This window comes from Cryptotermes secundus, unplaced genomic scaffold, assembly GCF_002891405.2.
Source record: "Cryptotermes secundus unplaced genomic scaffold, Csec_1.0 scaffold614, whole genome shotgun sequence".
Lineage (NCBI taxonomy): Eukaryota > Metazoa > Arthropoda > Insecta > Blattodea > Kalotermitidae > Cryptotermes > Cryptotermes secundus.
In genome coordinates this window covers 1,956,819-1,969,072 of record NW_019728501.1, presented here as the reverse complement: position 1 = coordinate 1,969,072, position 12,254 = coordinate 1,956,819, and the positions used below count along the sequence as shown (strand labels likewise).

The 12,254-nt window shown below is 36.1% G+C and overlaps 1 protein-coding gene and 1 non-coding gene across 4 annotated transcripts in view; one reads left to right on the top strand and one right to left on the bottom strand.

Moving 5' to 3' along the window:
• Positions 1–12,254, bottom strand: part of LOC111865230 (sodium/nucleoside cotransporter 2) — a 49,677-nt gene that overhangs the window by 24,516 nt on the left and 12,907 nt on the right. For all 3 annotated transcript variants that reach the window (XR_004513106.1, XR_004513105.1, XM_023853117.2), the window contains 5 exons: positions 10,790–10,857; positions 6,275–6,421; positions 5,445–5,621; positions 3,022–3,208; positions 839–1,007 (listed from right to left, as the gene is read on the bottom strand). Coding sequence is in view for 1 of the 3 variants with exons in the window: in XM_023853117.2 (XP_023708885.1) it covers positions 839–1,007; positions 3,022–3,208; positions 5,445–5,621; positions 6,275–6,421; positions 10,790–10,849 (740 nt within the window). In the remaining 2 variants the exon portion in view is untranslated. The remainder of the gene's footprint in view (positions 1–838; positions 1,008–3,021; positions 3,209–5,444; positions 5,622–6,274; positions 6,422–10,789; positions 10,858–12,254) is intronic.
• LOC111865249 lies at positions 3,773–3,876 on the top strand. Its single transcript, XR_002842948.1, has one exon. It is a non-coding gene; the product is annotated as a U6 spliceosomal RNA (small nuclear RNA).

The following is a 12,254-nucleotide window of genomic DNA, read 5'->3' as shown; positions in this document are numbered from 1 at the left end:
AAAAACCAAAAACTGATGCCGGAAGCAGCGTCATCAGCAGCGACTTGAAGCACAGAGCAAATGATGCTCGAGATGGTTCAAGTTCGTATAGCAACAGGCGTGACCAGAGTGGTTTGAACGGCTGTTGTACTGCGATGTGGAAAGCAAATGGAAAAACTACCACATTATCACTTTTCCTGGATAGTCTCTTTCCAAAAACAGAGATACCATGTATGCGAGATATTTTCTCTGGAGACAAAACAAATCAGAAGGGGGGATAGAAGTTACCAGAAGATGAGGAAGAAGACGTAAGAAGATGCTGGATGGCTTTGGGGACAGAAGAGGATATTTTTATTTGAAGGAGAAAGCTCGAGATTGCATTAAGTGGAGGAACTGTTTTGGAAGAGACTGTGGACCTGTCATCTGACAGATTACTGATGAATGAATGAACTTGAGAGAAAAGGTCTTCAAATAACTTAATGAGCAATATACATCCTGAATGTTTGTCTGGAATATAATTCATTAAAAAGCTGTCTTTCCTGGCAAACTTATCACTTAAATTTGACCATAGTTTCGCACAGCAAAGGATTTATGATTAATATTTTATCATTACAAATGTAATCCAGTTGGAGAAGTCAACACAATTTCGGTTTTTATATTGGACTATTTTATCTTTTAATTTAAACATTCTTATGTTTCAAAAATAATCCTGGATAAGGCAGTAGCATTCAGAAGACATCCCTGCACTCATGGCATGAAATCACACAAAGTGCATGAGACTGCTGAACAAATTTAGCAAGAGTTCACAATAAAGCCAGAAAAGGAGCTAAACCTAGGAAAACATCTTGTGGTTTCTTACCTATGCTCCATTAAGGTACTCAGCCACCTACATATTGGTTTCAAAACTTTATATAATGTCTTGCTACAATGCTTCTTAATGATGTAATAATACGCAAGTCCAGTATACACCAGAACCACAATGATAAGGAGCATTCCCAGCCCGTCACACCACTCCAAATCACATTCTTCTGTAACACAACAGATCCCTTCAGTCTTTGGAATATACAGTTAATGACAATAGACAAAGTTGTGAATTAATTTTTAAATTTGAAATACATAAGAGACAGAGTCTGTTATACTTAATTAATTGAAAATTTTATTTAATATTTTTTTCAGTTACTGTAAGATATTCTTTTTTTGACCTAATAGATTTTGTATTTGGCAGTGGAATCTTGCCCTTGGAGTACAAGAGATATAATTATTGCATATTATATGTAGTTAAAATAAAGTTTTTATGGGGCATTAAGAAACATGAGCCATTGACTATCCTGATCAAGATTGTCTTTTTGGTGGATTCTTTCAGTCACTACAGCAACTGCTTGGCTAGCACCTCGATTAGACCTTTCTTGCCATTTGATGCCAAACATTCTAGCTAATGAAACTGTCACTACATATTCATCACATGCACGTGCACGTACAGAAAGAAAAGGAGAGTGAAAATCTGAGTCCAATATAATACAGGAATATGAAAGTAACAGTCATGGCTACAGCAGTGGTAGTATATAAGCCAAACCATACAAAGCATATATGAGGGTAAAACAGATGTTTTACTCTTTGGACTCTTCAAAAATATAACCAGTAGAATCATACCACTTAAAAAACAATATTGTTGGCAGGCAAGTGAAGTAGATTTAGAAATTATTTATGCAAAAATTCATTTTACAGTCAATACATGTTTATGAATGCTTTATTCTTTAAACAACTTTTTTATTGATTGTTGTATTTGTTATGGTTGGTGTTGCTTTCCATAATTTATTGGAGCTTAGCATTTTGTGATTTGTGGAATACAGATAGAGAAAGCTGAGTCACTCAAGCTGTACAGCAGTACAAACACTTTACAGCAAAACAATTATTTTACTTTGAATTATCCTCTCTGTGTTTGTGTGCGTTTATGTGTGCACAGTCATGCTTATATATACAACACTGGTTTTAATGTAAGTAAATGAATGGCACTATGGAGGAGATGCCCTCCAGTTTTGGAGGAAAGCTGCAAATATATTGAATAAGCAGTCGCAGACAGCCAACAAGGGGTGGCCCTTCAGCTTGGGGGTTGGGCATGGGGCTAACAATTCCTCACCGAAAAAATTATTATGTTACGAAAATGAACACAAAGCCTCGGACCTGGACAGATTCCTTGGATAAACGACCTAAGCTAATGAAAATGGATATGAGATTTGGCACCTGGAATGTTCAAAATTTGTATAGAGCAGGTTACTTGATGTCCGATCATTCAGGGCAGCAGATTGTGATACTGACTACTACCTGGAGGTGGCAAAGGTTAAGGAAAGACTGGCAGTGAGCAAACAACACACAGAGTGCATATGGAGAGGTTCAGTCTCAAGAAATTAAATGATGTAGAGGGTAAAGAGCAGTATTGTGTTGATGTTTCAAATAGGTTTGCGGCTTTGGAAAACTTGGAAACTGAGGTGGAGGTTAACAAAGCTTGGGAAACTATTAGAGAGAATTTAAAAATTCTGCCAAAGAGAGTCTAGGTTATTATGAACCAAAGAAGCATAAGCCATGGGATGGGATGGAATGGGATGGTATGGATTGGATAGATTTGGCTCAGGATAGGAACCAGTGGAGGGCTCTTGTGAACATGGTAATGAACCTTTGGGTTCCATAAAATGCTGGGAAATTCTTGAGTAGCTGCAAAATTTGCGGCTCCTCCAGAAGGGCTCAGCTCCATGAGTGAGTAAGTAAGTAAGTAAATGAATGGCACTTCTGTTTCATATTCAGGAGATCTACATTTGAATCTTAGCTCAGGAAATAGCCATCAAGACACAACGCTTTTCTGATGTTTTCCTCAAACTCTACACACAGACTCTGAGATAGTAAGTAGGTCATACTTGCTTTCTTCCATGTTCTTCCCAAATTACAATCATCTATGAAGTTGATGAAACACTGTTAAATTAATCAATACATAAACATTCAGGACTCTTCAGAATTTAAATTTCCGTATGTGTGATTCAAAGTTCTTACGTTGAAATTTCCAGAATGCAACTGCAGATATGACATAAACAAGTGTACAAAGATGTAGCATCCAATATAAGGCTCTTTGTGCAGCAGTACTATAGGCTGAGAAATGTCGATTCCAGAATCCTCTGCCTTTGTTATGAGACATACTTCCTACTGGCTCATCAGGTTCTGTTGAAGGAATTTCATTATGCTGAGGAGGAAAATATAAAAGATAAAATTATATTGTAGTAAGGAACATAGAAATTGTATTTCATAAAAGTTTGGCAAGTAAAGAATAATAGCCATGAACTTAAACAACATTACATGTAACAAGGTTGACAAAATGCATGTACATAACACAAACAAATGCATTTCACAGATACATGTCCTGAAAGCTTTTATCAATATTTGACTCTCAAAAAAATGTTCATAATATATCAATTTATCCAAAGTTATTTTTCAGTGTACTCAAATATATATATATTTTTTAAATAAGGTATATATAAAATGTGTTTTAGATCTTGATATGAAGTGGTAGTTACTGCTGGCCAATTTGGACTGAAATTAATTGACTTATGAAATTCTCACAAGAATACTAAACATCAAATTCCTTCACATGCCAGTCCAGAAAGGATATATTTCATTCATACAGACACATAAGCATGGTGAAGCTATTAGGTGTTCATGCACAGAGCCACTCTAAGGCACTAGTGTGCCTTGGGGAAACCATAATCTTGGGACCCTCCTCTCTTTTTGCCTTAAATGAAAAGACCTTATGATTTTATGCTGATACGTACTTATATTGGAATGATACAGAGAAGATTAGCATGGCACCTGCGCAAGGATGACATGCAAAATCATGAAGTGTTCCACATTTTGGGGGGCACACAGTAGCGTAGTTGGTTGGGGCACTATGCTACAAGCCAGAATGTCGCGGGTTCAAGTCCTTATGAGGCCATTGGATTTTTTTTAATTGATCTAATCCTTCCAGCCGCACTATGACCCTGGGGTCGACTCAGCCTCTAACAGAAATGAGTACCAGGAATTAATTAAATAATTTTCCTGGGGAGTAAAGAGGGGCTGGCGCGTAAGGCCAGCCATCTTTGAGCTGATTGTCTAGATAATGTGGGACCCTGAATGTCTCACAACCCTATGGGCCTCCAGGGCCTGTTACAGGGATATATTTACTTTTTTCTTTACTTTTTACGTACTTATATTAACAAAAGTGAAAAGGATATAAATAGATTAAAACACAATTTAAATTTATCTAGGTTTAAAATAATGTTTCAAAATGCAATACTTAACATTTTACACATCCATACCAGAAGTATGACATGCCAAACATACCAACGAAGGAGGACAAGGAGGAGGAGGAGGAGAAGGAGAAGGGGATGAAGAAGAAGAAGAAGAAGAAATTTTATGTGCTTACTGCCCAGGTAAGTGAATCAAACTCACAAGCTGAACTAACTTTTGAAGACTTTAGGGATTTTGTACATAAAAAGAAACAGTCATTTTAATAGTATAAATTGGATGGAACTCCTTTTTGGTTTTATTTTCATAAAACCATCCATGATATTATTGAAGTTCACCAGCTCTGAATTTTAATTTTCAATTGGCTTCAATGATTAAGAATTGAGATAATTTTGATGCATTATGTAACCAAATTCTGACTTAATAGAGTTTAATTTTGAAACAGAACAATCTCACTACTTGAATATAACACTGTGTAGTCTGGACTTCCTACAGCCTCATTTCCAACAAGAATATTCTCCTTCTGCCAGGGATGTATGTAACGTCAGCTATAAAGGATTATGCTGTCATTTGAATAGATGGACACATTGTTGCCTGTAGCTACAGATTTTCTGAAGTAAGCATTATTCAGCCTTTGAGGGTCCTTAGACATCTGACACTACCAATACAACTGCTGCTGATGGTAGTATTGGAAAGTTGCTGTGACATAAACTGAAAATGCCTGGAAATATAATTTTGAAATATTCAGAAAAAATCTTGGGAAAATTTAACCACATTTCACTGACACTTGTGCGACCATAAAATCAGGGGGTCTGGCCAGCTACCCACTTCATGCATTGGATAAACTGGCCCTGTTCATGGCTAAAATTATTTGGTGTATATAGATTTTTTAGTTAGTTTCTTGGAGTGGGGTGAGAATGAGTTCACTTGGTATGTCGGCCACTAACAGGCCTATTTTACCAGTCCCAGATGATAGATGATGAGTATGGGGCAGTCAATGGAATGACAATTGGCAGGAGAAACCAAAGTACTCAGAGAAAATCTGCTCCAGTGTCACTTTTGTCCACCACAAATCCCACATGAATTGACTTCAGCTCAAACCCAGGCAGCCAGGGTGGGAAGCTAGTGACTAACTGCCTGAGCTATGACACAGCAATTTACTATATATATAGGATGAATAAAAATGTTTGGTCTACCGTAAATGACGTTTGTTGACTGCATCCTGCTTCATCGCTGGATATCCCAAGTCTTAATGGAGCAGCTCTTCTAAGATGAGTAGTATTTGCAAGTCGGTCCTCACTTATTTCTATCTGACGTTCATCAGGATTATTTCCTTTATTCAGTAACTCTGAGGATGCAGATTCTGACACCTCCTACAAAAAAAGTTAAAATATTTAAGACATAGGACCATTTAATAGCATAATTGGTACCTGGTACAAATAATTATGGTAACAGTTTTCTCTGTGTGTGTGTGTGTGTGTGTGTGTGTGTACATGTGCTTGTGTGTTTAATAAATTTCATTCATTTAACAACACTTTTTCAATTGACAAAGTTATACAGTGTCCAATGAAAGAATAGCTGTAAAATATCTGCCAAGGAACAAGCAAAAATAATGAAAACATATTTGAGGTATAGTATTATCATAACATTTGCATGGAAGGGCTAAAAGAAACTCCGTGATTTTAGCCCACAAGTGAGCTATACCGACCAAGCGACCTCAACTTGTCGGCGAAATTAGGAAAACCATAGAAACCTTCAGTTGGGATAGCCAGGATCTGGACTGACAATCAAAATCTGTGCCTCATGAACATGATGCAAGTGTGCTGACCATGTAGCCACAACTTCCAGTTTCAATCTATGGTACTTCTCTCACACAAAATAACAGTTAAAATCATAGTTTTAAAATACATTTGCATGTATTTTGGTTTTAGATTGAACAAGGGAAGACAAAAGGTTCTGAATTGAAAAGTAGCAAGCACTGTCAGCATTATTAGGTACTTCACATATAATGGTTTTCAAAGCTTACCTTATGGTAAAAATTTGGCTCATTAGAAATGGTTTTCTTTTGATACAGCTCTTGATTTACAGATCCATCTGCTTTATTCTCGTTTGTTTTTATATTGTGACCACTTGGGACAGATTCTAAGTTGGATAATTCTTGTTGAGTGGAAACCTGAAAATACATGTGCTTTAAGTACAGTGTTTTAGAAACAGCAAAGAACAAGTTAACAACACGCTAGAGGAACAGGTCTCAAACTTTTTCCACTCTAACCCTATATTAACCAGCAATAAGACCTTCTGATCCTCAGGCTCAACCTTCTTGGCACTTATCATTATTAGAACGAAAGGAACACATTTGTTAGATGAATTTTCACAGTACAAACAAGGTCCTTGATGCCTCTGATTTTAGTTCTCCCATTAGGTTGTGAACACTGTACTCTAGGATTATATCACCATATGGTTAATAAGGAAAAGTCACATAAGTTTTCAAATTTTCTTGGTAGTGATTAATAAGATTGTGATGTACTGTACTCTAGGATGATATTACCATATGGTTAATAAAGGAGGAGTTACACCATTTTTCAAATTTTTTGGTAGTGATTCTTAAGATTGTGATGTTCTGGGATGGTTCCTAAGTAGTTCTGTGGGAAGTTCGGACATTTTCGAGGAACATGATGCATCGATCTTCAGGGTTGTCCCTTACTAGGGCTATTCTGTGCCTATTTCTTCTAACTGGCTTGGACCAGGTTCTAAGAAGAGGGGTTAACCTCTCCTTGGATTCCATGAACATCTTCCTTGTAATTTACCTATATAACCAAGTCTATTCCTGAACCTATAGACTGCAATCCTGAAAACAGGGGCATCATGTTCCTCTGAAACGCTTGTACCCAACTACAGAATTACATGGTGTCACAAATCAGAAGACCACAGTCTTAAACATAAAGTTCTGGGAAGAACTAATAACCTAATTTCCTTTCACTACAACTTATGTATTTTATATGACAAGTAGAAGAAATATATTAGTATGTAGGCATAAAAAGATCAACTGTATTAAGTAAGTTAAAGAGTTATTTTCAATTAAACTATTAAGTCAGAGTGAAATGAGCTTACTTCAGTGTAATCTTCAGATACCCTGCTAACAGCTTTTTCATTCAAATATGTAGAACTTAAATAGACCATGTGAAAATTGATATTCTAAAGCCCTCTGATCATATTCGCCTCTATTAATACATTAGATTGACAGATTCACATATGCATCCATGGTCATTTCTCACCATCCCCATGTCATGCAGGTCCTTAACAAATTTGTCATTTATTTATAGTTCCAAAAAATCCATAGAGGCATCTGCCTCAGATATAGAACAAGTCAATAATACAATATAACATATAATATACATACATAATCAGACAGTCATCATCGTCAAAATTTAAATACTCAATACAACAAAACTACTGTACAACAATATATTCATATATCAAAATAACATTTAAAATTACATACATGATTAAAAGACCATCAAGAATCTTAATATAGTAATATAAAATCTATTTTCTTAATATATGATACACCTATATTACAGCAGTGATAGCACCTTTTTCCTGAGTATTTTATTCCATATTCCGTTGCATCCTAGCAATAGGCAGCAGTGTTTATTAAATATACATGAGGTATCAATCTTTATTCCAGCAGTAGTATTCTTCAACAGTATAAAAAGAACTGGTGATAAGAAACTTCTTTAACGCCACTTTAAATCCAGGAATGTCATAAGATAATTGTTTAAGCTCTGGAGGGAGGTGGTTATAAAGTTTGATACCAGAATACCATCCACCTTTCTGAAATATCGTTAAGTTTACCACCGGAAGATGTAGGTCATGATTAAATCTGGTATTACGTGTGTGGACATCAGAGTTTGTTATATATTGAAATATATATAAATTGAATATGCCAATAATACAAGTCTGTAAAAAGTGAAAACTATCTGCATGTCAACTACCATTGTCTGCTGTACATATGAGTATGATTATATATGAATCCCTAAAAGAGTAATTTCTAAATAATATCAATCTAGAAACTTCTTCCTTAAAAATCAAAACAATATAAATATCCACCTAAAATGACATGTCCTCCAAATTGTCTCTTACATGCCTCTTTTATACCCTCCAGATAACATTTCACTATTGCTATGGAGTTGAAACTGTACACATTATTTCATAAATATTTCTTATTCTCAGGAAAAGAAGTTATTGTAACCATCAATATGTATTTCCTATTACAGTGAAACACATTACAATAAGTAACAATTTTATAAAATAAACAGAACAGCAACACTAGTGCCACAGGCATTTTCTTGTGGATTGACTTTAAAGTGATACAGGATGTTCCTGTCAAACTCCCCCATTTCAGAACATCAGTGCTGGAAAATTATGATGGCTGAATGAGTACAATTCGTGACATTATGGAGAAAAACTCAAAGAGTTTCATTACATATCTTTGAAGTATCCGCTTTTCTGGTGTGCAATTTTGCAGTTTTTAAGAATAAAATGGAATCTACCCAGCAGTGAGCACAGATTGATGTGTGGTAAGTAAAAATTATGTTCTTCGCTACTGGAGAGGGTATGGAATGTATACAGCAAATCTGGAGATGTGCATGACTGTTTATGACAAGAAGGTCAAACATATCTCCTGTGTATTCCAGGAAGCTTGAATGCATCAGTCAAGTGCACAGGGACTTGCAGGTTCCATGTATGACACTACACAGAGTTCTGCACCTGTCTGCATACAATGCATAGATCGTCCAATAGCTGAAGTTGGACAATAAGCCACGTTGAGAAACTTCAGTATTTACATGCTGCATTGGATCTTCACAGATCCTGGCTTCCTTTCAGTCATTTTGTTTTCTGATAAGGCTGCATTTCACCAGTCACGAAAAGTTATTCTGCATAACATATGGAGCTCTGGAAATTCTCACATCTATAAAGAGCTGGTCCAGTATAGCCATTAACTATGCAACACGCCAGACGGTCACGGGTTCAAGTCGCAATGAGGTGGATTTTTTCAGTTGACCTAATCCTTCCAGCCGCCTTGTAGCCCTGGGGTCAACTCATCTCTAACAGAAATGAGTACCAGGAATCTTCCTGGGGGGTAAATGGAGACCGACATGTAAGACTGACAACCTTACCACCATCTGTGAGACGATCGTGTAGAGAACATGTGGGACTCTCAACATCTCACAACCCTATGGGCCTCCATGGCCTGTTACAGAGATAACTTTACCTTTTTACCAGTACAGCCATGAGATGAATGTTTGGTGTGGCTTAATGAAGGATAAGATTACTGGATTCTTTCTTTGTTGAAGACTAAAATAACAGGTAATATGTATCTTTATAGTCTGGAACAATTCATATAACCCAAAGCAGTGGATTTTCTGACAAACACCATCTCCATATCAATGGAGTTTCCAATTTCAAGAATCCCTCAGTGGCACCTTCCTGGATCGTTGGACTGGGCATAATTGACCAACCTCTTTACAACCATGTTTGCCAGATTTCACTGCATTGAATTTATTTTCATGGGATACATAAAGGGCAAAGTGTGTGACACTCGTGTTTCTGAGTTTCCAGCATTATAACCCATTATCCATGATGTGACTGACACAGCCATTCCAGTTATGTCTGATAAAACATGGACAGAAATTTATTATATTCTATGACGCATTACCTTACACCCATCACCGCGACAACCGCTACAATCAGAACGGACACTTCCATGACAACGGATACGTGGAAATTGTGGAGTTCCTACAGCGACAAATCATAGCAACGAATTGTTGTTGAGTAACAACGGATGAGACGAAACACATTACCGGTGTATTCTATAAGAAGCATTCCTATAACAATGGATTGTTGAACAGCAGTAACGGAACCGTGAGAAATGGTGTCTGGTATCCAGTCTGCATAACCCCTATATAAGCAGAGCCAGAGATGACACAGAGTAGTGAGAACGAGACAATCTTGGGATAGCCGCCACCAGAGAAGTTGGGATCCAGCCATGACCAAAGACAGTTGAGATGTCGCACTGAAGTAGAGGCAGTAGTTGAGATACTGCAAGTGGTAATAATTGTAAGGTGTGTAAGAGTGAGTGTCCAATAACGATTCACTAAATCCAAGACCCACATGAAGTTATTTGTCGCGTGACATAACCAACACGTGACAATACTGTACTTGACAGTCTTTGTACCACCACTGGGTTGCACGATGAAGTGTACTAAACAGTAAAAATTGTTACATAAATTCTTGAGTTTCTCTTCCTGATGCCAGAAATTGTATTCTTTCAGCTTTTATAGTTTTGGGGGGAAGGTTTGATAGGAACATCATGCATTAGCTTGCAAAAGAAATTGTGCTATGACATATTTTACTTCAGTGAATTCCATTAAATAGGTCGAGGGAGTGAACATAGTAGGAAGATTTCATAGATGACAGCTTGGGTTCTAGAAAGTACTCTTGCCTGCAACAATAAGTTAACAAAAGAGTTAATGCTCACGTTTAGTTGCAAACTGTCTTCATATTGCACATCAAACGCTTGATTTGCATGTCCTTCCATATCTTACACTGAAATAAATGTAAACAATGTAAGTTCACAGGTTTTAAGAAAGCGCCATTATTCATAAATCTACCCTGATGGATATAAATATCTTATTTGGGCCACTTCCTGTTTCAGTTCAATTCAATTCAATTCTGTTCATCCTTTTTAGAAGTCAAACATAGGATACATCTAATATACACATACACATCTAAAAGTAACATAAGGATTCCAGCTAAGTTCCTTCATGATAACACGCAATACAGGTACAATTCATAAAAATAAAACAAATTAAATATCATATTCTGCTAATTTAACTTAAAATATATTCATTTACAGAGTAAAATGTACATGTGCTGTACTAGGTAGAATCACATCACTCTTCTAAATTGCCTCATTTTCTCCATTTCCCTATTTTATTTGGTAATTTATTGTATAATTTGATTTCACATTTACTATGCCTTTATGAAGGGCATTTGTTGTACAGAACTGAACGCTGACGTTCAACTACTGGCATGTATTATGATTATGAATTGCGACATTTTGTTCGAGTTTCTTTATACGAGTATGTACATGTAAGGTACTGGAAATACATTTAAATCATTAACACTTGCCTATATGATGTATATCTCCTCACACCACTGATTATTCATATAACCCATTTCTGTAATTTGAAAATAATTGTAATTTTTTAGTTACCAACCCAGAAAACTAAACCATTCCTCAAATAACCAGGAATATATACAAAATAAATACTTCTTATAACTTGGGCTTGTTACATCCTTGAGAGATTTAATCATATAACGAAATTTACTGAGTTTGGAGCTTAGTGGCCTTGCATGTGCATTCCATTTCTTGTACTCACTAATGTGTATGCCTAAGGTGCTTGTTTCTGTTTTATAGGCAATACCCATATTGCCAAATTTGGTTTGAGGTTTCACTACATCTCTTTATTGCCTAGCATGGAATGACATTGCTATTGTTTTCTCATTGTTTATTAGAAGACTATTTACATGTACATAAAACAATGAATGGAGCTCATTCATAACCCTATTTATTGTCTGTTGGAGGATCTGTCCATTTTCTGCAGTTATAAAAATGTTATTATTATTATTAAGTCTTCGTGTTCCTACTTGCCATGTTCGAGACTTCTCTACTTTTAGCGTTCGTCCCTCAAAATTTTATGCTATCACTCCCAGGTGTCTTATCTTGGTATTCAGTTACTAACAGTATTAGCAACATTCGTAATATTTCATAAATATTTCAGTCTTCTTTAGATTTATGTTCGCAGAATTATTTGTCATATTTGTATTTGTTTTAATTATTTTCTGTACCTTATATACTCGTGCTAACTTTGTAATTGGCCACTGTGCTGTTGAGTTATTGCACGTAAATAAACATGAATTGAATTGAATTATTATTATTA